Below are 25,282 nucleotides of genomic sequence, written 5' to 3'. Positions count from 1 at the left end.
TTGCATATTTTTACCAAATATTATAGGAAGTATTTCTAAATTATATAAATTGTTGCGCATATATAAATTTCACCTATAATGGTTAATAATAGATTAATAATGATAAATAATACTTTTCAAAATAAAAATGATGATTTTACCAACATAAAAATAAAAATGATGATGATTTTGGCAATAAAATGGAAAAATTCTCTATCAGAATAAGGTGTTTCAATGTTATTATTGTTATTTTAATTATTCTAAAAACTATTAAATTAATAAAATAATACATAATTTGAAAGTTATAAACTAGGTTAGTTTATATCACCTAGTTAGTCTATACAATTAAAATAAGTTAGCAAACAATCAATCATCATAATAGATTTATAAAAAATTTATATTTTTAAAGTTTCTATCAAAAAATAAATCTTAAAATCATATTTACTACAATTTCATTGGTTTATTGAACCTTAAAAAATAGTAATGTCTATTTTTAATTTTATGGGTTTATTTGACATTAAAAAAATTATAAAATTGATAAAATAAATAAAATAAAAAGGCATGCATTATTGGGTCTAGGTTCGCATTTGGTGGACTAAGCAAAGTTGACCACAGGGGCGGAGGGGGCCGGGGCAACAGCCCCCCCTCAATTAATTATTTTTTTAAACACTTTTACTAATTATTTTCTGTAATTGGTCAATTATCACTTAAATTTTAGGCTAGTGTCCCCCTTAATTTATGGTTTCCTATCTTGTATTCGTATATTTTCTTGTTTGAATTGGTTTTTCCTTTTTGACTTCATGAATTTGTCTAATCCAACTCTAATTAATCATTGTAAAAGTACTTTTAGGATTTACATGTAAGCCTATAAATGTATTTCTTTGAAAAAAAGTAACTAAAAATTTCTTTAGCCATTTTTTTTATGAATATCTTTCACCATTCAAACAAGTTTTTTATATCTTGTAAAAAAAAAATGTTTTTTATACAAAAAAAAGAAAAAGAAAAAAATCAATTTCTACATAGTTTTTGAGTTTATTAGATGTAAAATACATATATATATATATATATCATTAAAAATATTATTTCTGTTATAACTATTTCATTATTTTATATTACGACACCATGATGTTGAATAGAAAAATATAAATTAGTAATTATGTACTTGCTCATTAAATAAGTAATTTTTTATTTTATTATTAATAATTATAATTTAATTTCTGATTTTTAATTATTAAAGACCTGTTGCCAAACACCCATCTTTGTCATATATTTATCTTCTAAACTTTCTTAATATATATATTTTTTGGCTAAGAAAAACTCTGATGGTTTTTATCATATTTGGAATGATGTCTCAAGTTTTCTAGTACATTTTTGAAACTTTAAACCCAAAACAATAATTAAAAGAAGATTTCGAGATTGTCTGAAAGAGTTGTATAATATGATCTCGAATTAGAGGTAGAACATAAAGAGACCATAGATTGTAGAATGTTTCATTAACTACATTTATTTGGAAAATTTAGGTTTTACATGGTAACAAGTACGGAAGGATGTTGGGTCTTTTGGATTATTAATTTTAGATCATGTTTCATATTTTATATTAAAATTAAATAATTTAAAAGGAAAGTTAAAATAGGAGGGAAGTATCTAGAAAAAATCAAAACACAAGGATAATTATGAAAAATATTCAATTTACAAGGTAAGTTAGTGTAATTGTCCTAAATTTTGTCTCTCCTTAAATACTATATCAAATAAGAAAGATATATTTAAATTACTACAATTGGGATTTTGTGATCCAAACAAAATATAATTGGGATCCCAATTAGATTATATTTTTATTTCTAAATAAAATTTATTTTATTTATTTAATTCCTACTAAAATTATAATTAAAAGCGTATATAAAAGTTCTAAATTGTAATGCAAGGAATGATAAATTTTATTATCATCATCATCAACATTATTATTATTATTATTATTATTATGTATGAAAGTCCAAAGTCGTCTTCTCGTTGGAGGATATTTCAGACAATAAGTGCAATGCACGAGTAGCGAAAATTATAAGAGTTAAAAATCAAAATATAATTGTTGGATATACATGTATAAAAGGGTTTTACGGTGCGAACGATCCGTATGCAGATTCATTCAAAGTTAATACTTATTGAATAAAATCATCGGCTTTGCTGTACACTGTACACTATACATATTAAAGTTAACTCTTTCATTCAAAAAGCATCGGTTTTGGATGTGGCTCACATGCGGACCGTCCATATCATATAATTTCTCTATATATATGTATTTGACAAATCTAACCTTAGCCTTAAGTGGAAACATTTTTTTGTTGAAAATAAACATTCAACAATGCATCAATAATAAAAATTATAAAAGTATCTTTAATGATAAATATAAATTTTTATTTATATGACATAAAAATTGAAATTATTTAAATTTATATGGGATATATATACGATTAGTTTTAAAATTATTCTCTAATGATAATGTATATAAAAATTTTATATAACTATTATTTACTTTTATAAATAGAGAATTATATTGACAGTATACATATCTATATATATATATATATATATTTTGACATATCAGTTTGATAAAGTGTTTAAACAAATTTATTAAAAATTTATTTTTAATAACAATTTATTTTTTTAGTATGGTAAAAAAATCTAACAAGAGAGAGAGAGAGTCTAAGCAGCTAAGGAAATGGTTTACCCACCACCACTTGATTTATCTATCCAACTATTAAAATAATATTTATAAAACGTGTTTAGCAGATATTATATGATTCCAAAAATAAATATATGGCATGTTTACTTTTGATTCAATGGTGGTTGAAATATTTTCGGGAAAAAAAAGAAAAAGATTAAAGTTCGTGTGGTGGTTGTAACTCTTTTCTTTAAAAATAATGATACATTAATTATTTGAAAAGAGCAACTAATATTCTTTTTTTTTAAAGGAGCATCTTATATATATATATATATATATAAAGCATCTAATATTCTTTAAAAAAGCATCTAATATTTTCAAAAAAGAGCATCTAATAAAATATTTTGGGGGAAAAAAATAATCTTCCATCTGGCAAATAGCAAAAACTAATAGTAAACGAAGATTAATTTTTTTAATAACAAAAAAAGTGCAAAATATTAAGGGACAAAAAATATAAAATTAAGAAGATTTTGTAAAGCAATATTCTACAGATTATAGAGAAAGGAAAAAGAAATTCTTTACACTCGATTTTGAAAATTTTACAGTTTCAAGACTTGCCATTTCACCGTTCAAAAGATATTAACGTCATTTCATTAGTGAAATTTGATGCAGTTAGATAACATTAATGTGTAAGGTTATTGTTTGTAAAATATCAATAATACTAAATAATTATTACAATAGTAAAAAATTGAAGTGTATATATATTAGACAATGCAATTTCTCGTTAGTTCAACCACATGGTTTTGTCATATAATTAACTTCTTTCAACAGCTTTTTAAACATTTTAATAGCTGAGATTTATAAATTTATTAGCAGTTTCTTATTCATTTTATTCAAATAGAATTTTAATATTTTATTAAATTTATAATAAGTTATTAATGCATTTTTAGATTGCAATGTTTGAAATGATTAAATGACTAATTAAGAAGATTGTGACACTAAAATTATCAAATTGACCTTATGTAATGTTGAATTATTATATATATATATATAGATATATATTTTATAGTTATGCGCATGGGAGGGTAATGAATAGGCTATCACTCATTGAGTGGTGTCCTGTTTTGTCCAATGTAGAATTCATATGTGTGTGTGTATATATATATATATATATATATATTTTTTTTTTTTTTATGTTTCAATATATATATATATATGCATTTTTTTTTTTTGGTAATAGAAAATGTGTGTATATATTTATATGTTAACTAGAAGAGAAATTTGTAAAGTTGCCAAACATTTCAGTTCATGCAACTCGACCCAAAAAGCAAGATATGTCAACTTAATGCTGGGTTGGCTTTGTTTTCTACCGGTAGGTATTTTTTGGCAAAATCCTTTCTTCAGTAGTTGCCAAAACAATTAATTAAGTTTCTTGCTGTGGCTACCAATTTTCACGTTTTTTTATTTTTTTTCCCGCTTCAAAAGAATAAATTTACACTTCGTTTGGTGGCTATACATCTATATGGCTATACCTTTATTTCCTTTACCAAACAAGTGTCTATATCTATATATAAATATTGTTTTTAATTTTAAATGCATATTTTGAAGTGTAAAGATCATCCACGTCATTAAGAAGTTCCATCGAAAAAGAAAATAAAAAAGTCTCAAAACAACCTCGAGCATCGAGATTTGCACTTTCTATGAATTTGCTTTCCACATGTCAATGTAGCGTATTCATTGGAGTAGAAGTCAAATGTCTAATGACGTGTCTATAGACAAAATTACATAACCGTCCTTCTATCCTTTTCATTTAAACAAAAAAGTTATTTATCTCCAATATTATTTACTTATCATAATATTAAAAAAATTTATTTAAAAATATATTTTATTTTTTAAAGAAGAAGAAGACTGTTTATAGTGGCTTTTTTTTTTAATAAATACGTTCTTAAAGTTTGCTCTATTTAACAAATTGTAATAAATTGTTGACAAGTAAATATTTGAAAGCATTTATTATTATTATATATATATTTTTAACCATATCAATCTAACAGAACTTTTGGATAAATTTATTGGATAATTCTTATGAATGACTAAATATTTTTTCTTTTGTGATAAATAAATTTTCAGAATTAATATAGTCAGTGGAAATGCTCTAAACTTTTTCTCCATTAATCTTTTGTATTTTACATATATTACCGATCACTACACCACCTAACTCTTTCTCAATTAATAGAACTGGATTTCTGTAAGTAAATTCCTTATTCTATCAAAATCTATTTTATTTATAATAAAAAATATTTAACTTTAGGACAAAGTTATAATGCTATAATTTTAGAATTTTAAATGTCGTACTTTTATTCATTTTTGTTTTGGAGGTAAGATGAATAAATTCAACAATCTATTTGAAGCATAATTTTTTTTTTGACCATGCAAAAATTTGGTTAATTGTCAATAAATATATATGTGTATATATATATATATATATATCTTATCCATACTTTATATATATAAAAAAAAAATTCAAAACCCAGAAAAATTCGGATATTAAACCACATATGATATTTAATGTACATAACAAAATCTTATTTTGTCCGAAGGTAGGTCTAGTAACAGAGACACTCATTCTTAAGGCAAAAATTCAAAGCATCTACTTCTAATATCAAAAATATGAAAAAAAGAAAGAAAGAATTTTTTTAATTATTTTGGTTCTATAGTTTTTTTTTTAAATAAATTATCTATTTTACAAATTATTCAAAAAATTTTTATCTTTTATGATTCGAACTCATGTTTTTATAAGCATAAATAAAAATATTTAACTCATAATTTTAATTTTATAATTATAATTATTTTTTCCGACTTTAATAGAAAGACTTATTTTATTTCACTTTTATATTATTTATATATATATATATATGTTATTATTAGAAATGTCATCTATTAAATAATAGATGAAATATATTCTGCAACATATTATAAAGTGAATAATATTAACAATAGAGCGACTTGCCGTGATAACAATTATATATATACATTTACATATAACAATAATGAGGGATAAAATGGTAAATTTATATGTAAGTAAGGACAAACAGAAGTCTAATCGAAAAGAATCCACATGATGAAGGCAAATATTGAGAAAAATAAAGAAAAAGGAAGGTCTAAAAATGAATAGCAAGGAAAAAATATATAAATATATATATATATATAAATAAAAATATAAATGCAAATCAATGGCAGCCAAGAAACAGAGTGAAAGAGAAGAGAGAAAGCGACGCCAAACTTTGTTTGCAAGGTCGTGTTTGTTAAGAAGAGAAAAAAAAAGCTTCTATTCAATTCATACTCGGAAAAATTCATTAACTCCTCCGTTCCTTTGGAAATGGAAAACCAAATGATTGATAGTGCTCAGACTGCCAAATTCTCTGCTCTCAACTGCATCGATCTTTCATCCCCAGATATCCACCACTCTGTCTCTCTGCTCAAACAGGTAATTTAATGTGAATTTACAAATTCATATTAAGCTTTTGGATTAACGGTTTTCTGGGGTTCAGGCGTGTTTGGATTGCGGGTTTTTCTACGTGGTGAACCATGGAATAAGCCAGGAATTCATGGACAATGTGTTTGCACAGAGCAAGAGGTTTTTCAATCTGCCAGAAAGCGAAAAAATGAAGATTTTGAGGAACGAGAAGCACAGGGGTTACACCCCTGTTCTTGATGAGCATCTGGATCCTGAAAACCAAGTTCACGGTTTGTTGTTTTTTTTAGTTTTTCTTTCTTTTCATTTAAGTTTTATAACCATTTCTGTTTCTGGGTTTTTTGTTTTTTTTTTGTTTTTTTTTCTTATTTCTTAATTTGTGAAATAGGAGATTACAAGGAGGGGTATTACATAGGCGTTGAGGTTCCTAAAGATGAGATAGAAGCAGAAAAGCCATTCTATGGACCAAATGTTTGGCCTGAGCCAGGTAAACCCGACTATAGCTGATGCTTTTGTGGCAGTTTTCTAGGAATGAAATAGTAATTTTGTTTCTTGGATTGGTATTTTATGATTATTTAATGCTTGGGTCTTTGAGAAAATAAAACATGTCATTGATTTTAAAACATTTTTTTGTGCTTTCATTTTAGATACATTGCCTGGGTGGAGGGAGACGATGGAGAAATTTCATCAAGAGGCATTGTAAGTTCACATCCTCTGGATTGATTAATTGACATAGGATTATGAAGGAAATAGTATCAAATTTTTGTATGTGTATTGTATTAACTAATTAATTTATTTTTAGATTTATTCCTTTTCTGTATTCAGGCAGGTAGCTAGAGCTGTTGCAAGGATCATAGCTCTTGCTCTTGATTTGGACATTGATTTCTTTGATAAACCTGAAATGCTAGGCGAGCCTATTGCAACGTTACGATTGCTTCACTATGGAGGTTAACTTACATTTAAAAGTTTCACCAGTTAACTAGAGACCCTACCACTGATATAAGCTGATAATAGTGCAGTTTCTGGTATAGGTCACACTTCTGATCCTTCAAAAGGATTATTTGGAGCTGGAGCTCATTCTGACTATGGTTTGATAACTCTATTGGCAACAGATGAGGTGTTAGGTCTCCAAGTAAGGAGACTGCTCCAGATGTAACTATATGTTATGCACATTACCGCGTAATTTGTTCACTTACTTATTGCAATACCTATACGTTTGTTGCAGATATGCAAAGATAAGGATGCCAAACCTCAAAAGTGGGAATATGTATCACCATTAAAAGGGTCAGTAATCGTACCACATCTGGACTATGAGACTTATTGTAGTATTGGATTTGGAATATATATTCTGTTTGACTCGTATGTTTCATAGTTATACTGGTCGTTTCAGGATATTGTCCCACTTTGTTGACTATTCTCTTTTTGCTTGCTTCTGCAATCCTTTAATTTGTAATGTATTTTGGAAATTTTACGATCCAGTTTTTTAGTTTGATCTCGTTTCCAAATGAATGATTCACATAACGATTTTCTAGGAGCCCTACCATGTTTTAGAAAACTTTTTGAGTAAAAAGCAAGAAACTTGATCAAAAAGACATACTTCCAGTGTCTAGTGATAAAGAATAATATTGAACACGTATGCAACATTTAATCACTTAAGAAAGTGACATTTCTTAACCTGTTCATTATTTAGCTAAAACATCTGTTTACATGTGAAGTTACCTTGAAATATGAAGACTGAAGAATTAAAGAATAAAAGCAACCTAACAAGTTTAATTCAAAGTCCGTTAAAAAAATTTTCTGTGAGTTGATGTTCTCTTCTTTTTGTTTATTTTTTAACAGAGCATTTATTGTGAATCTCGGTGATATGCTGGAGCGTTGGAGCAACTGTATTTTCAAGTACGTCTTTCTTGAGCTTCACAATTCATTTGCAGTCCTTCATCCATACATGATATTCCTTCTGTTCAGAATATCTGACTAAAATTTATCACAATGGTCTATGAGGCGAAATCATACTAGGGTGTTCCATCTTTTCTTGTAGTTTCAGTTATGCTGACTAAGCAAATTTATATGGCTCAGATTGTCTTTTTTTTTTTTTAAAGTACATTATAGTTTTTCCAGCCACTTTCTTGAACATACTAGTGCAATTTTTATAATATTTGTTAAATACAATCTGCATTCTCAGCCTATCATTCTGTCTCCTGTGGATTTTTTTTTTCCAACTCTTTCATGACTCATGTTGTCAGTTATTTATCTATTTATTTATTTTTATTTATTTATTTATTTATTTCTACTTAGTTCTGCCTATTATTCCATCTCCGATGGATTGTGTTTTTTGTTTTTCTAACTCCTGCATATCTCATATTTTCTGTTTATTTTTCCTTTCAGGTCCACATTGCACAGAGTTTTGGGGAATGGTCAAGAGAGATATTCTGTAAGACACTTTCTCTTCTGCATCTCTCTCTCTCTCTCTCTCTCTCTCTCTGTGTAATGCTATATGGCCTTTTGGTATCTTTTAGATGGTATTTAGTTTTCAATGTCAAAAGGTTCTGCTGCGTATTTATATAATACTTCAATCTTATTCATTCTGTATTCTAATTATTATACTTGTCCAACAGTGAGCTAGGCCGCAGATCATACTAGACATTTTACTTTTGTCAGCTGAACCTTATTTGGTTTCTTTAACAATAGAATTGTAGATTCAGTGATCATAACCTCCTTTTTGGTTTCTAGGACTGGAAATTTGCGAATAATTAATTTCTTCCCTCCTTGTTCCAATATTGAATTTGTGGATGTTTCTGTTGTGCAACAAACCTTCTTAGTCACACTCTATAATGGTTTCTGAGTACCTGACAAGTACTCATAATTGAGCGCCATCACTATAACAGCAGAAAATGTTTAAAACAACGTACTCAATTCCAAGTAAAAAGATGGCAAAGAAGGCTTTTTTTTTTTTTTGGTTTTTATTCCTTTGAGTTCTTGAAACCAGTTTGAATTCATTGATGGCTTAGAAAGCTAAATTAAATCGTGACTTCTTATACCTTCAATCCCATTTATATTTATCTCTATGTGAATTCTACATTTGGATTTAGGATATCGCATCAATCCTTTGATCTCTGTTTTTATATCTGTTTGCTTTGTTGTTGTTGTTGTTGTTTTTTATTTTTTATTTTTTTTTTCCTTCCCTCTCTTTGGCATCAATGTGGTTCAAACGTGTTGCCTTTATATATGAAACTAGTTGTATGTTTTCATCAATTTTCTACCTCTGCCTATTTCTGGAGCAGATTGCTTACTTTGTGGAACCTAGTCATGAATGTCTCGTTGAGTGCTTGCCTACCTGCAAATCAGAAAAAAATCCTCCCAAGTAAGTTATTTCTGTTAAAAAAATAAAAAAGAATGTTTCTATATGTTTCTATATCAGCATGGTTAAGTAGTAAAAGTGGACAGCCAAAAGCAAATCCCATTTTGTTGTGAGATAAATAGAATATGGTATTCGCCAGGATAATTTTCAAGATATTTATGGTTACTCTTCTTGATTGAGCAGCTATAAATTCCTTTTTCCAACTTATGTAGAATTGCTTTCTATTTTTCACATCTTTTTATTAAGCACTAAGTATGCACTCATCAATAATGACCCGGTTGGCCTAGCGGAATGTGGTATAAACACTAGGTGACCATAGCGATAGAAGAGGTGAAGAACTCATGTCCTGAGGGCTGTTTAAACCAGTTGGAGAGACTAGAAAGAGCAAACATTTTTAGAGCTCATATGGATATTCACAATTTTTATGTACTTTATGATAAAGATTGACCTCAAAAGTTGGAATTATGGCAAATTAGATTGATACAGATGAGACGCTGTTTTGTCGTTTCACAGCCAGCTAATGTTGTTTCATTTAGATGCGATATCATGTTACTTTTTTATATCATTATATTTATTTGTACTGTTAGAGAAGTCTGTTGTTTGAAACGAGTTCAGTTTGAAAATAGCCACTCAATCAGGTTGTCATTCTTCCTCAAGGCTATTGCTGATGAATTTTACAAAATTGAATACAAGTTTCTGGAGGCTTGATTCATTCTTCCTCTGGAATCTTTCAGCTCCAAGAAATCTTTGTCCACCTCACAAAGTATTTTGTCTACGAGTCCTGTAATAAACATCGACATATCTGAGTATAGATGGACTGCAGTTTTAACTTTTAGCGAAGAACTCCTAATGTGTTTCAAATGATATGCTAATTTTGTCATTACACTTCTGCCTTTTTTCTCTGTTTTGCTAGGTTTCCTCCTATCTTATGTCGGGATTACCTGAGTCAACGCTACATGGATACACATGCTGATCTGAATACGTACAGCAAACATTAACATAAATGGCTCATCTCAAATTTGCATTTGGAGATGAATACACTTCGAAGAGAGCAGGAACCAATAAAAGAAGCTCTACCATGTTCAGACAAAGATAGCTGATAAAAATATAACAACAGGTAGTTGTAATTGTACAAGTTTTCAGGTATAGGGTGTATTACATATTTCATATGTTTAGAAAGTTTTCAGAAGTTTCAACTTCATTCACTAGCACGTTGAAACAAAAGTTGTACTGTTCCTTTTTATAGTAATATAGAGTTTGTGGCTCTGCAAAAGTGTAGATGTGTAACAACTTGGCAATTTTAATAAATTTTGTTGAAGAACATATTTTACAAATCCTTTGCTTACTGTAATCTGGTTTTATAAACAGGTGGCTCTTCCTAAAATTGCTTGTAGTTTTAACTTTGTACCTGTCAAAACTGCATTACCTTAATTTTCTAGTTGTATGGAGACAGTAAAATGAGTCATTTTTCTTTTTCACCACCAAAAAAAAAAAAAAAAAAAAAAAAAAAAAGGGATCATTTTTGGTCGATAGTTTTTGAAGACTCTAGCCTCTTCACCATGCTCTTTAAAATAGAAGAATATTTCTTTTTGGTAAAATAGATAACATTTCAACAAAAATTTAAAAAAAAAAAAAGAAGTAAACATTAGACAAACTCCAATAGATTTTATTTTTCCATAAATCATTATAATTTTCTTTTTTATGTATAACTTTTTCCTATTTGTTCTATTGATTTCTTTTCTACTTAGTTTATGTAATTTTTTTGAATGTTGTAATATTAAAGCAAAGTAATAATAATTATTCCTGTAAAGGTAAATATTATTATCATTATATTATAGAAAGTGAAATTCACTTTTTATTCTACTTTTTTCCTTTTTTTCTTTTTGTTTTTTCTTTGTAAATTTCCAAAGTATGTTGGATGGTACAAGGAAAGGGTCTTAACTTTTGCTAAGTCATCTTCATCTTTAATGACTTTCCACCGAGAATGTTCAAGCAAACAAAAACGTTTTGGTAAAAACAAGTAGACATAACTTCTAATCATGAAAAAAAAAGAAAAAAATAGAAAAAAGGAAAGGTAAACTAACGGCGTTTTTTCAAAAAGTGTTTTCGAATAAAAAGTGCTTTTTGAATAATTGAGCAATTCAATCACGCAAAGATAAATGATGAATGATTTTTTTAGACCCTTGCATTTAAGAATGTTACACTATGTTTTGGTGAGTCCTTTCTCTGCTGCCATTATTAGTCCTTATCAATGACACTTTTTGGGTGGACCAGGGGGGGGAAAAAAAAAAAGAAGAAGAAGAAGCAAGGAATCATGCTTATTTATTTAACTATTTAAGAAAAATTAATAAATAAAAACTTGAGAAACAGTACATGAACTCGTTCCTAGTTACTAGTGGAAACTATTATTATGGATTATGGTCATCCATTCTTTGACTAAGCTAGCTAAACAATGTTTTATAATGAATGTCATCAGAACCATTTTTTATCGATTTCAAACTTTTGGGATTCATAATAATTTAACAAAATGTTATTGCCCTGGTTTTTTAAAATGTGTTTGGCTTGATATATATCTATATAATTCAGAGTAAACTTCAAAAAAATAAATAAATTTAGAATTGATGGACTTAAAATATGAAATGCTTCTGTTTTAACTCGATGCAAAACCCATTGGATGCATCTAGGAGGAGGCAGGGCAGCAGAGTAATAGAATTAAGATACTGCACAACATTATATTTATTGGCATTGATTTGAATTGACAAACTCAAATTCTAAGCATTATGCTCGCTTGGATATTAGATAGAACACACAACTTATAAAACATTACAGTTATACTTCTTATTCTTATGCTTAAAAAGATGTAGATTGATACAAAGCTCCACAACAAAGGCAGGAACCACTGGACTGTTTACCGGTAGCCTCGGTAGGTAGGAGTGTACATGCTACTCTCAGCACACTTTACAAGGTTCTTCGGACGAGGGAGGCGAGTAGCCACACCTACAAAATACGTAAAGATTATATTAATTCTGAACATATTACGATAATTAGAATATCATTTTTGCCGGGATTCTTGGAAAAGAAACACTTACCAAGCTCATATGCTTTAGCAGCAACATTAGCAGCTATATGAGCAGAAATTTTTCTGATGTTAGAAAATGGTGGGTAAATCAGACCCTTGTCATAATTCTCCTGTGTGACCTGTGTAGCCAAGGCTTCCGCTATTTATCGGAGATGCCCCCAACAAAAAGAAAAGAAAAGTTAGTTCTTTGCAACCACGGAAACTCTCTATATCAGTTGGTGTTTCGTAATGAAGTTGAAATCCCAGTCAATTCACAAGATTCAAAGGAGGCTATCCAGTTGTGGAACTCATTCTTTTATAAGAAAAGAGATGGTATAAATGAGTAGTTCAGCATGGAGAAGAGTTTAGGATTATTATAATTGTAATTATATATATGTATAATATATTATATAAGTTGCACACTTACAGGCTGCCAGCAGCATATCATCATGCACTCGGATTGCTCCAGAGATGACCAAACCCAGACCAATTCCAGGGAAAATGTAAGCATTGTTGGACTGAATTGAATAGAAAAAGCATACAGGTTACTTTGATATTCAACCTATATATTTAAGTAGGATTTCATGCTAAAGCAACATATTTGTATAACCTGTCCTGGTACATAGACTTTCCCATTGTATTCAACTGGATCGAATGGACTTCCGCTTGCGAAAATTGCACGACCCTTCAAACGGAAAACAAAACCACAAAAGTAAATGAAAGTTTGATTTACAGGAATATATATGTGTTCTAACAGAAAATCCTTAATTAGGCAGATAGATTATGTAAATGCTACAAACCTTAGTCCAAGTGTATGCTTCTTCAGCGGTACATTCAGACTGTGAGGTCGGGTTGGAGAGTGCTAAAATGAGAGGTTTCTGCATGTCATTCATTTACAAAAATTTCAACAACAAATATGAGAAATATTTGTTCACTCACAAATATTAGGAACATTTGTTCACTCAACGTGAAGAGATTGAGAAACAGAGGGAAAAACAGAGGAAAGAATAATGGGGAAGCAGTACCTCATTGTAGGAGGCCATGGCCTCGACCACTTCCTTCGTAAATGTCCTACCAACCCCAGATGATCCAATCAGAACTGTTGGTTTAATTGCCTGGAAAAATATGGTATCTCAATATGAAAACAAAAAACTATATAAAATTTATGCATTTGAACTCAACTGAAGATTCATAGATCATACCTTGACAGCACCTAGGAGGTCCTTGACAGGTTCATGTTCATGAGCCCAAGGCTTCTTGAAGTGTTGAAGTGAATCTTTGCGAGAGTTAACAATCAATCCCTGAAAGATAATAACATGCATTATGAAGTATGAACAGGAGACAAATCAAAATAGAAGTTTTTTGGTTTAGTACCTTTGAATCCACAAGCCAGATCTTCTTACGCGTCTCTTCCACAGGAGTTTTTGTCTACAAGAGACAAATGAACTTGATGAATAATCTAATATGAAGCTAAGAAGAACTCCATATATAGGACAATAAGAACAAAAGCCATAGATCATATAAATATGGAAACAAAATGTTTATACCCGTTTCGAAATTTCAAGAGCTATTAGCTCTGCTATACCAGTCCCAGCCTATAATGACAAAACATACAAGTTAGATACAAGTAAATTATCACCTGAGACTTTTAACTCACGACATCTAGAAAAGAAAAAGAAATAAAGGTCAAGCAGATACTCAAAAGCATATATGGAATCAAGGACACATGCTTTAAAAAGCAACATTCAAGAACTTTTAGTTCAAGTTCATATTTTCATAATCATTAACCAAATTTATTCAACTTATGATTTTCTCTGGTTCATAAAACAAGCAGCAATAAAGAAAGAAAGAGAACAAGGAGAGGGATCAGCCTTACTTCCCCAGCACCAAGGAATAAGAATTTGTGGTCAGCAAGGCTACCACCAATCAACTTTAACGCTGCAACAACTCCTGCAAGAACAACAGCTGCTGTCCCCTGCAACAAAAGGATACATTATTCTAAAATTTAGGAGTGAAAACCAATCTTAAAAGGTCCTTACAACTTCTCTTATGATACCAACAATCCCAAAAACTTAAACTGTTGATTCATTCAGCTAGTTATATCAAGTCAATAATTAACAAATACAAACTCCAATAGCAGTCTAGTCCATACCTGTATGTCATCGTTCAAGACAAGATGTGTAGTCCCATATTTTGCTAGCAACTCAAAGGCATTGTGGTTTGCAAAATCTTCGAACTGCAAGTTTACCAAAAAAGCAATTTCAAAATATTAGAAATACATGGCATACTGTAGAAAACTTCTGAATCGAGGATGGAATTGAACTCATATGTAACCTGAACAAGAACTTTTTCCCCGTAATTTTGCTTGACAGCAGTCATGAATTCGTGTAGAAGTTCAGCATATTCCTGGAAATATTCCCAAATAGTCTTAAAAATTGAAGTAAAATTATATTTTATGTCAAATTTGTGCACCTAAAACTTGAGTAAGATGCAACAGAAATTATGAAACCTGCCCAGTTGCCCTCCTTTGTCTAAGACCAATGTAGAACTCATCCTTCAACAACTGCTCATTGTTTGTTCCCACATCAATGGTTATAGGCAAACACTACAAAACAAAATCCAATAAATTATTGTCACGACTGGATAAAGGAAGCAATAAAGCTAGAATTAGTCTCCAAGTGCTTACAGCTGATGGACGAACCCCTCCAAGTGCTGTGTACAAAGACAATTTCCCCACAGGAATCCCCATTCCCTAAAACATTTTCAAAACTGTCATGTGAGGGCCCGTTCACATTTCTAGTTTCATTAATATAATTTCTAACTGTCAGTTAAAAAAAGTGAAAAAAAAAAATCAAAGTAAATAATTCCCACAAGAATTACCTGACAACCAAGGTCACCAAGTCCCAAAATTCGCTCACCGTCAGTCACAACAATAACTTGAATGCTCCTTTCTGGCCAATTCTTCAATACCTCCAGAATTTTTCCCCTGCCAAAGCCAAGAATTTCTTGTGTCATCAAGAACTAAACTCTTAAAATTGTGCAAATTCACAGTGCAAAAGAAATATACACACTTCTCATTCAAACTTATATAAAGACCCTGAGGTCGCTTGAAAATGCTCCCATATTTCTGGCAAGCCTCGCCGACAGTAGGAGTATAGACAACCGGTAGCAACTCCTCAACATTATCAATAAGAACTTTGTAGAATAGCCTTTCATTTCTCTCCTGTAAACAGAAACATAAAAAATCAAATATAATCCACCACCTCTTCAATTCAGCTAGCAGTACATAAAGACTAACAAAAGTACATTTGTCTTTTAAACAAATCAATGCAACAAGTTGAGAATCTACCTGAAGTTCCATCATGGCAATATATTTTTGCAGCGGAACCTCATATTGTCGGATACTGTTCATCAACTTCCTCACCTATTTAGTAGCATTCAGAAGAAACAAGGCCAACAATATTAAGTCACCTTTTATAGTTGTTCTAACTTGTAAATTTTATTAACATTCTAATTAAAAAGAAGAAAATGAACTTTTTTAGGTATTTATCATAAATGCAACCTGAAGATCTTGAGTCACAACAGCTGGTGGCAGAAGACCCCTCAAGTAATGGGTGTCTCTCTCCTTAAGAGTGAAAGCAAGCCCTTTGTTGTATTGTGGATCTCTCAGCAATGAATATCCACTGTACCACAAAATTTACCCAAATTGGAAAAATATAACCAGCAATCTGAGATCATCATCTACCATCTTGAACAATGAATCTATATTTCACTTATTTTGTTGGTACAGTAAGTACTAGTTAGTTAATTGGGGTCAAACTGAAATGGGTTCAAGAATCTGAAGGTAACCCAGATCAGAAATGCATTAAATCAAGAAGTAAGCATTAAAAAAAAAAAAAAAAAAAACAGATTAAGTAGAAACATGGAGATCATGAATCAATTAAAGAAAAACAATAAATCTTTGACTAAAGCATTAGTCAACTCCCTCAAAACATGTACTTTTCCAGTCCCTTTATTCAGAATCAGAATCAAGAACAGAAACGAAAAACAGTCCATGCATAGTGACTATATTGGGAATCCGGACACTTCACCTGCATTAATAATCAGAATATGTACTTTTTTTTTTTTTGGCAGTGACCCACAAAAGAATTTAAAATAAAGAAAATAAAAAAGAAGAAGAATCATCAGAGAGACAATAGTAAGCAAAGAGAGAAAGCAGAGAGGTGTGTTGGGGGGTGTTTTGAAGATCGACCTAGCAACAGAGAAAGTCCAGGGGGTGACGAGCTGGTCCTCGGTGGCACGATCCTCACCGTAGACGTCCTCAACACCGCCATCGATGGTGGATGTGGGGTCCATGTCGAGTACTGAAGCGCCATCCCTTATGTCTTTCAACGTGCTCTCCATATCCTGATCAACCAGAGTCTCAACTCTGAACCACTACTACTGCTGTACTACCACTACTACTAATGAAAACACAAAGCTGTAGAAGAAGAAGAAGAAGAAGAAGAAGAAGAAGAAGAAACACAGAATATCTCCGTGTGTCTTGGTGTGGACAGAGTAAGAGAAAAATTAAGTTTAGTTCATATAATACGAAATAAATCAAATCGGAAATTAGAGTCGGTGTCACTGTCCATTTGTAAATTGAGACTTGTAATACATCAACTTGACCAACTCACCACATTATCGACATGGATATTTTTTATATTTTTATTTTACAGATAGATATTGAATTCTAACCAATTCATTCTCGACTCACACACCTTGCCTTTTTGGTTTTTTTTATTTTTATTTTTTTTTCTTTTCATTTCGTCCCTTTTTTTTTTCTTTTTTTTTTTAAAGTAATGGTTGCACATGGAATGCACTAGTTGTGTTTATTAATCATCCTGTTTCATAATTCATGGTATTACACATTTATACATATATATATATATATAAAATACTAATTTTCCGATAAAACAGTGTTTGTCGCTCTCGGTGTGATCTGAGAATACCCGCAAACATACTGTTTCACGTTAAAGGCGCACATTATAGAAAAGAATATGCACTATTTATAAGACAACTGTATAAAAAATAAACATTAAAATATTTAACATGTGTGTGGCGGCTATTGAGGAGAGATGATTGCGGGAAAAAAAAATTGTTGGGTTTTTAGGTACATTGGATTATATTATAATATTCATTTTTTTTTGTTTTTGGTGAGTATATTATAGTATTATGCATTCATACAATTCATATTCATATATGGATAATGGACGTGTATTCTCCGACACAGAATGAGGTGGAGGCTGTCTCCTTTGGCTTACTGTGGTTAAACTAAACCAGCTTCCACGTTTCTATGTCTGCAGCTTCACACCTGCCACTCATGCATGAAAATAGTACAGTTGACAATTGAATTTTTTTTTAAAAAAAAAAAATTATAATCTTGGGAGAAGATTTTACCTCAACTCTAAATTATTTATAGTGGTTTTACCACCTAATTTTACCCTTGAAAGTAAAAAAAAAATATTTATGATAATTAATTTTAACCATTAGGTGAATTTATATATATATATATATATATATATATATTGTAACTTTTTATAACTAATTTCTTTTAGATGGGTGGAGATTAGAATTTTAGACATTCATTAGGTATGATGGAAATCCAAATCTGAAAGTTGTTATGTATGGTTATCTAAGAAATGATGGACTTTGTTATGTTGTAATTTTGTAATACATGGTTTTTCAGATATTCATCAATTTTTTTTTTTTTGGCCTCTTAATTAGCTATTTCATTATTTTCTTCTAGCTAAAGAAAAAAAAAAAAAAAAAAAAAAAGCTACAATGTTAATCTTGAATGTCTCTTTTCATTATCTCAAAAAAGGAAAAAAAAAAAAAAATTCTCATTGACTGTGGTGGTCCCCACTTCCACCCAACAGAGGCTGCTCCAAATATTTTAGAGCATAAATTTTGGAATATCCACGGTCCACCACCACCAGCCACGCGGTCTTCATATTTTTATATGTTTTTTAGTTCAGTTCTAATTCAGTTGTCCCTCTCATGTTCATTTTTTTTTATTGTTTTTTAATATATTTTCTAAACATGTATTATTAACTATTTCAAATTTATTAAAATTGGACTAACATTATCAAAATTTTATAGAAACATTTGCATAATAATCATGAGATTTAAAGCTACATTTTTTCTTTTTTTAATTTTGTTGAATTAAACATATATATATATATATAATATGGAAGATAATAGGAATTTAGAGCTTTCAATTTAATTAGGATTTCCATAGTTACAAGAATAGTTCTTTAAGTTCTTTTGAACTCAGACCCAAAAAAGAAAAAAGAAAAAAGAAAAAGACTATAAAACCACCAAGCTTCATTTCCTTGGTCCAACTTGAATATTAATTAATTTATAACCAAAATGAAAAAGAAAAAAAATCAGTTATTTATAAAATATCGACAATGTTGGGCATTTTGAGAATTATAATACGGACATTTGGATGCTTACGCCTCCCGCGTATATAAATATTGAATTGTTCTATGATAAAAGTTTTTGTTAATATTATTACATAAAGGATAATTTTTTTTTTTAAAACTATCATTTTTACAAACATATACACAACAAAAAAAAAAAGAAAAAAAGAAAATTTGCACTACAAAATATCTCTATAAATGTCATCCTGTTCAGATGCTTTTCAAAACAATTCCACGACAAACTTTCGATAAAGCTTTAAATTTTTAATTTTTTTTGTATATTATAAATTATGTGGACAGTTTGGGCAAGGTGGGGGCTAATTATTGGACCCTTCCTACACGCAAAGTCTTATGAAAATGATTACATAAGATATACATTACCCATAAAAAAACAAATACTTTTTCGTTTTGTCTTTTCTTAAAAGAAAAAGGAAAAAGAAAGCGAAAATAGTAAAAAGAAAGATAAGAATCCAACTTTAAAAGTTAAAAACTTTTTTGGACTTGGTTCAATCCCAAAATAATAATAATAATAATAATAATATGACTTTTGGACTTAAACATAGATATTTTATTTATATTCAAACTCTATTAGAAAAGCTTGGCCAAATTAAAATATGTATATATATAAATATAAAAACTCCATTAGAAAAGTCTATGAGGACAATTATTTTTACACACTCTTATATGCATACTGCATGCAATTTCACCAAGTTCAAACACTCTCATATCTTGGTGTCGGAATATGTCTTTGCCTGACCGCTCAACGCCTCGTGACCGAGTTCTTAATTACTATTTTCTAGACTTACATATTGTGTTCTTACTATCTTATGAATTATAATAGATCAAATATTAAAATTATAATTATTTTGGTAAAGTCGGATTAATGAAAAATTTATGTCATATAATTACTTTGATAAAATTGGACTAATGAAAGCTACCTGTTGATCGCAAGGCCAACGCAATACCATGGCTAATCTGCAGTCCAATATCAAAGAAATGGTACAGTAATTCGCTTTTTAGAGATTTTTATTTGAAAAAACAAAAAACAAACAAACAAATTAACAAATACATGTGCATTGACACATGAAAACAGCTCCAAAGTACATGATGTTTTTAAATACTAGAGGTTTATTATTTTTGCACGAATATTTTAGTGGGCAACATTGAACATCTTATACTGTTCAATTGATGTGTTTAATTAGATGTAATTCATATGGAAATAATCAATTTTTTATCAGTGAAATATTGCCTACGCTTAAAGATAAGATGGGCAACATTGCAGCAGTAGAATAAAATTTATGTAATTTGATAACAAATGTTGTCATATTGGATAGGCCTCAATAATGCATTCTCTGGCTGGAAGTTTAATAATTTTGTAACGAGGAAAACCTCCTTCCTCCAACAGCTTCTTCCATTGCACCTCTGTTCTCTCTTTTCCGGTTGTAAATATCATCAGCGTTATATCTATCATGATTTGCGATTCCTTGAATATATTATCATCTTCCTCGTCAAGAACAATATCCACAATAATAACTTTTCCAGTATTTTCAGGTATTGCATTTCGACAATTTTTCAAAATTCTCACACATTCTTCATCACCCCAATCATGTAGTACGGTCTGCAATAAAAATATAATTAATTTTTGTTTCTCAACCAAAAAACAATAATAGAAATTAATTATTACCTTAAGCAAAACAGCATCTGCACTAGGAACAATCTCAAACATATTGCCTCCAATGTGAGTGACACCTTCATGGACAGGAGCTGTGGCAATGACATGTGGAAGATCGAAGTTGATGCCTTTGATTTGTGGATGGGATTTCACAATCTCATGCATAAGTCCTCCAGTTCCACCTCCAATGTCCACCAAAGATCCTATCTTACTAAGCTCATCTTCATATGCTGGCAAAAACACATCCACCAGAATTGGAACTGTGGCTGCCATTGCACTATTGAACAAGTTGTTGAACTCTTGATTTTTGGACATGAACTCCCAAATTTCACAACCGTTGGCCCTCTTAAATGCAAGTCCACCATCTTTCACACATTGGCTAAGATAATGCCATGAGTGAATCATCATTGGATAATTTTGGAACAATATGAATGGGACGAGGCTTGGTTTTGAGTCCCATAATATCGATCTAGATTGATGTGTGAGACCATATAATGTTTCACCACCGTCCGAAGGGCGATTCGCCGTGAAAATATTTTTGAAGACTAGAAATCTCATAATACGTTCGAGGTAGAAGATATTTGGAGATGAAGAATCGGTAATACCCGAAGCTATTTGTGACAAAGTGATTGGACTACCATGGGAGTGTATAATGTCAGCAATGCGAAGCTCTACTGCACATTTCAAAAGCATGGAGCTTGTGAAGGCACACATTTGCTGCCAAATTTCTGCTTGGCCTATTATTGATCGATCAACTTCTACTCTTTCCATTTTTTTTTTTTTGGCTTTTTTGTTTTTATTTATTATTGCTTTGGCTAAGATTTCAAGACACGGGAGTAATGTGAAAAAGTTTATTGTGAATTACAGTATATATACAATTTCCACGAGGGGTAGTGTTAGGAACCTTTTGCTTATTTTAGTTTTATCCTACTTACAATCATCTTAGATATGACCAAAAAAATCATCTTAGATATGACCAAAAAAATCATCTTAGATATGTGCAAATAAATTCACTCATGCTGATGTCATAATTTAATTTTCAAAAATAATAATGTTTTTTAAAAAATTAAAATTTTTGAAAAAATATATTTGTTATTTTTCCATTTTATATTTATAGTTTTTTATTTAGAAAATTATATCCATTCTATTTTTATTTAAATTAAAATATCTACAATTATAATTAAATATTTTCGACTTAAAATTATATAAAAATAAAAGTGAAATGAAATTTGAATTTTATAAAAATAATTTTACTAGACCAAAAATTAAAAATAACTTTTTTTATGCCCCCAAAAAATAAAAATTAGACAAAAATTGAAAAATAAATATGATTTATTAAAAAATATTATGGTTTTTTATTTGAAAAATTGTACTCATTCCCTTTTTTATTTAAATTAAAATTCCCACAATCATAATTAAATATTTTTGGATTTAAAATAATTCAAAAAATAGAAAGTAAAATAATATTAGAATTTTTGATCTAATAAAAATAATTTTACTAGGCCAAAAATTAAAAATCATTAGACCAAATTTTTTAAAAAAATGCTTTTAAAAAAATTCAAAAAAAATGAGACCATTTTATGAACAAAATTGAAGTCCAAAAATGGAAAAATGGAAATTAGACCAAAAAAGAAATTCAAAAATGGAAAAATACAAATTAGACCGTAAAAATAAAATGGAGGCCATTTTACCATTTTTTGTAAAATTTTTCCATTTCTGTCCATTTTAATTAATTTTTCCATTTCTGTCCATTTTAATTAATTTTTCCATTTTTGGTCTCTATTTTTATTTTGGCATTTCGGTCTAGTTATTTTGACTTTTAACTGCAATAAAAATAAATTTTTATTTTTATTTTTATTTAATTTTAGGTATAAAAATATTTAATTATTGATTGTGAGTATTATAATTTAAATTAATAAAAGAAATGCATACAATTTTTCAAACAAAAAACCATAAGGTATAAAATGAAAAAATAACAACTGTATTACTATTTTTATTTTTAAATTTTTTTTATCTTATTTTCATTTTACTATTTTGGTATAATTTTTTTATTTGGTTTGGGTATAAAAATTATTTTTAATTTTTGATCAAATGAATATAACTTTTCAAATAAAAAACCATAAATTAAAATTAAAAAAATGCATTTTTTTTATTTCTTAAGTTTTGGTATAATATTTTTTTGGTTTAGGTATAAAAAATTATTTTATTATTAATATAATAAAATTGTTTTGAATAGATAAAAAATTTTAATTTTATTTAAATTTTTATTTTTTATCTAATTTTAGTCCAAAATATTCAATTCTGATTTATGGGTGTTCTTATTTAAATAAAAAAAAAAGAATGGATACAATTTTTCAAATAGAAAACGATAAATATAAAATGAAAAATAAAAATTGTATTTTTTAATTTTTTTTAAAATATTTTTTTTTATAAAATTAAATTATGATCTCACATAATATCATGGTAATGTTAGCTGTTAAACTTAATCGTTACTGTTAAGAATTAGATCTATTTGTATTAATTTTGAAATCTCATAGTCGAGATTGCTAAAACTAAAATTTCATGGCCAAAATTAAATGCAATTTTCCCAAACAATTTATTCTTTTCGAAACTAAAAGCAGTTTTTTTAATTTACTCCTTTTACGTGTCAAGTTTGACTGAAATAGGCTAAGCTCGCTATGTGCATTTATATAATTTTTTTTTCTAGTTTTTAATTTATTTCGATTATTTAATTTCTAACAAAATCTAAAATAATGTTCCTATATATTTTTTCCTATGCACCACTGTTTTGAAGCCTCTTGGCTCTTAAACCTTTGGTCTAGTGATAAAAATAGACTTCTGGATTAAGGGTATAAACTTTAATTTGGATAAAATCCCCTCTTCCAATTGTAACATCCACAGACAAAAAAAAAAAAAAAAAAAGAGATTGCTAGATGTTTTCTTTTACAAAGATTTTGTTAGTTGTTTTTTAGTTTCTGTAATATCTTTTGGTTTTAGTTATTTAATCTCTTTTAGAAGGTTATTTAATTTTCTACCATTCTGTCTTATTTGAATTCCAATTAAGGTCCTTTAAATCTTGAAAGTATTAGCAACCTTTTAATTATTTATTTTCTGTAATTAAATAGAATCATTTGATAGATTTTTATTCACATATGTTTTATTATTATTATTATTTTCTATTTTCCTTCAATCTAACAGGTGGACTAATGCACGGTTAAAGGCGTCTAGTTTATTTTTTTATTTTTTATTTTTTTTCTGAATTAAAAAAAAAAAATCATGGAGCCTAACATCGGCTTCTATACTCTTTCCATGTTGAGGCTTTTTTTTCCGTTGCTTTTGTTACACCAATGATGCTGGCGTTCCAATAAAGTAAGGGTTATATTAGGAATAATATATATATTTTTCAGTTTTTTATTTTCACGTTAGTACCATATTAGTCAGACAAGTTTTATTATACCGTGTGGTTGTAATTTATTTTGGTCGTAAATTGAATATTTGTTGTCCCAAAACTATTATACCGCATGAATGGTGTCTTTTCTTTCAAAAATTGAAAAGACATTGTGCAAAGGAAACTTGTTAGTTGATTCAACAAATTAAAAACTAATAACAAAAATGCCAAATATACAAGCAAATACATTAACAACTTTACCAATTTGAAAATAAAATCAGGTTTCAATCCACACTCAATCAAAGCTGTTAATATGTACCAAGTTGGACTAAAATTAATAAGATATTAGCATTTTTAATAGAAATGTGAATTGCAATTTATGATATGTAAATAAACAGGGTAGTTGGAATATCTAATATATTATTGATACTCAATTCAACAATTGTTCTCCGATGTTATTGTTCAAAATTGCCATTAATTAATTACGTATTTTATTAATTTTATTAAATAAATTGATTTTGTAATAAAAATTTTATTTTTAGGTAAAATTACTTTTACCTTGATTGATGAAAATGAATAATCATTAAGGATTGGAGGAAAAAAAAATATATATTATATGGTTGGGAATGGGGCTTTCTGGTTTCTAACTTATTTTTATTTTTCTCTAATCTAATAGGCTAATCCGTCCAAAAGAAGACAAAATTGACTGGATCGGATCGAATCAAAAGAAAAAAAAAAGGAGGAAAAAAAAAGAAGGTCAAAGTATGCACCAACTCAAAGGAACGCATATATGAGGAACCATAACATTTTTGGATTGTCACAGAAGAAGTTGAAAACTATAATTCGTGAGGAATTCTATTCAATTGGAATTGTTGGAATTAGGAATAGGATAAGCTGTTGAGCCACAAATAAGCCATTTGAGGTGAGGACAATGTCCACCGAAAGAGAGGAGTTGGAGAGACCCAATTTCTATCGAGAATTTTGGTGATGAATAGTTAAAAAATAATAATTTCCCTAAACTAGAAAACTAATTATTATTATTATTATTATTTTTGTCAAAAAACTAGAAAACTAATTATGCATTCCACAGTATTACTGAAAAGATTTGTACTAATACTCATAACCAAACCACTACTAAAGCAACTCGAGAGGTATAAGGAGGAAATCCAATGGTCCTCACTCACAAAGATGAATGGAAATTATAAATCCCACATATAGTTCCCCATTCATTCATC

General features: G+C 29.1%; 3 protein-coding genes across 4 annotated transcripts; 1 reads left to right on the top strand and 2 right to left on the bottom strand.

Annotated features, from left to right (window-relative positions):
• The first annotated feature begins 5,855 nt into the window (after positions 1 to 5,855).
• Positions 5,856 to 10,799, top strand: LOC107432837 (2-oxoglutarate-Fe(II) type oxidoreductase hxnY). Of its 2 annotated transcripts, none has more exons than XM_016044040.4 (11): positions 5,856 to 6,119; positions 6,184 to 6,379; positions 6,496 to 6,594; positions 6,755 to 6,806; positions 6,933 to 7,054; positions 7,127 to 7,239; positions 7,333 to 7,391; positions 7,947 to 8,003; positions 8,493 to 8,538; positions 9,389 to 9,468; positions 10,379 to 10,799. In XM_016044040.4, the coding sequence occupies exons 1-11, from the start codon at positions 6,012 to 6,014 to the stop codon at positions 10,461 to 10,463; spliced, it is 1,017 nt and encodes a 338-aa protein (XP_015899526.3). In that variant the 5' UTR covers positions 5,856 to 6,011; the 3' UTR covers positions 10,464 to 10,799. The 2 variants fall into 2 exon arrangements, with proteins under 2 accessions (XP_015899526.3, XP_015899527.3); XM_016044041.4 differs by having other exon boundaries at positions 5,857 to 6,119; positions 7,139 to 7,239.
• A 1,384-nt stretch (positions 10,800 to 12,183) lies between these two features.
• On the bottom strand, positions 12,184 to 17,309 carry LOC107432838 (NADP-dependent malic enzyme). Its single transcript, XM_048465513.2, has 19 exons — positions 16,776 to 17,309; positions 16,086 to 16,206; positions 15,873 to 15,947; positions 15,595 to 15,746; positions 15,404 to 15,509; positions 15,210 to 15,275; positions 15,033 to 15,128; positions 14,858 to 14,929; positions 14,676 to 14,759; positions 14,400 to 14,498; positions 14,071 to 14,118; positions 13,898 to 13,951; positions 13,726 to 13,824; positions 13,549 to 13,638; positions 13,324 to 13,401; positions 13,134 to 13,208; positions 12,951 to 13,041; positions 12,555 to 12,683; positions 12,184 to 12,462 (listed from the first exon to the last, which is right to left on the bottom strand). Exons 1-19 carry the CDS (start codon positions 16,925 to 16,927, stop codon positions 12,374 to 12,376), a joined length of 1,776 nt encoding a protein of 591 aa, XP_048321470.2. The 5' UTR covers positions 16,928 to 17,309; the 3' UTR covers positions 12,184 to 12,373.
• Positions 17,310 to 20,083: 2,774 nt separating this feature from the next.
• On the bottom strand, positions 20,084 to 21,479 carry LOC125419630 (desmethylxanthohumol 6'-O-methyltransferase-like). The gene is made up of 2 exons (XM_048465952.2): positions 20,672 to 21,479; positions 20,084 to 20,605 (listed from the first exon to the last, which is right to left on the bottom strand). The coding sequence occupies exons 1-2, from the start codon at positions 21,428 to 21,430 to the stop codon at positions 20,309 to 20,311; spliced, it is 1,056 nt and encodes a 351-aa protein (XP_048321909.2). The 5' UTR covers positions 21,431 to 21,479; the 3' UTR covers positions 20,084 to 20,308.
• Positions 21,480 to 25,282: the final 3,803 nt, after the last annotated feature.

Source organism: Ziziphus jujuba, chromosome 11 (genome assembly GCF_031755915.1).
Source record: "Ziziphus jujuba cultivar Dongzao chromosome 11, ASM3175591v1".
Classification (NCBI taxonomy): domain Eukaryota; kingdom Viridiplantae; phylum Streptophyta; class Magnoliopsida; order Rosales; family Rhamnaceae; genus Ziziphus; species Ziziphus jujuba.
The sequence above is the reverse complement of the archived record's forward strand: the minus strand, read 5'-3'. Positions and strand labels throughout refer to the sequence as shown.

Excerpts from the sequence above, each read along its gene's own strand:
- LOC125419630 (XM_048465952.2), bottom strand. The coding sequence starts at position 21,430 with ATGGAAAGAGTAGAAGTTGATCGATCAATAATAGGCCAAGCAGAAATT. Across the intron at positions 20,606-20,671 it reads CAGATGCTGTTTTGCTTAAG|ACCGTACTACATGATTGGGG; the intron begins GTAATAATTAAT and ends TTTTTATTGCAG.
- LOC107432838 (XM_048465513.2), bottom strand. The coding sequence starts at position 16,927 with ATGGAGAGCACGTTGAAAGACATAAGGGATGGCGCTTCAGTACTCGAC. Across the intron at positions 15,948-16,085 it reads TTGTGACTCAAGATCTTCAG|GTGAGGAAGTTGATGAACAG; the intron begins GTTGCATTTATG and ends GCTACTAAATAG. Across the intron at positions 12,684-12,950 it reads TGATATGCTGCTGGCAGCCT|CGGAAGCCTTGGCTACACAG; the intron begins GTAAGTGTGCAA and ends TCCGATAAATAG.
- LOC107432837 (XM_016044040.4), top strand. The coding sequence starts at position 6,012 with ATGGAAAACCAAATGATTGATAGTGCTCAGACTGCCAAATTCTCTGCT. Across the intron at positions 6,380-6,495 it reads TCCTGAAAACCAAGTTCACG|GAGATTACAAGGAGGGGTAT; the intron begins GTTTGTTGTTTT and ends TTTGTGAAATAG. Across the intron at positions 8,004-8,492 it reads TGGAGCAACTGTATTTTCAA|GTCCACATTGCACAGAGTTT; the intron begins GTACGTCTTTCT and ends TTTTCCTTTCAG.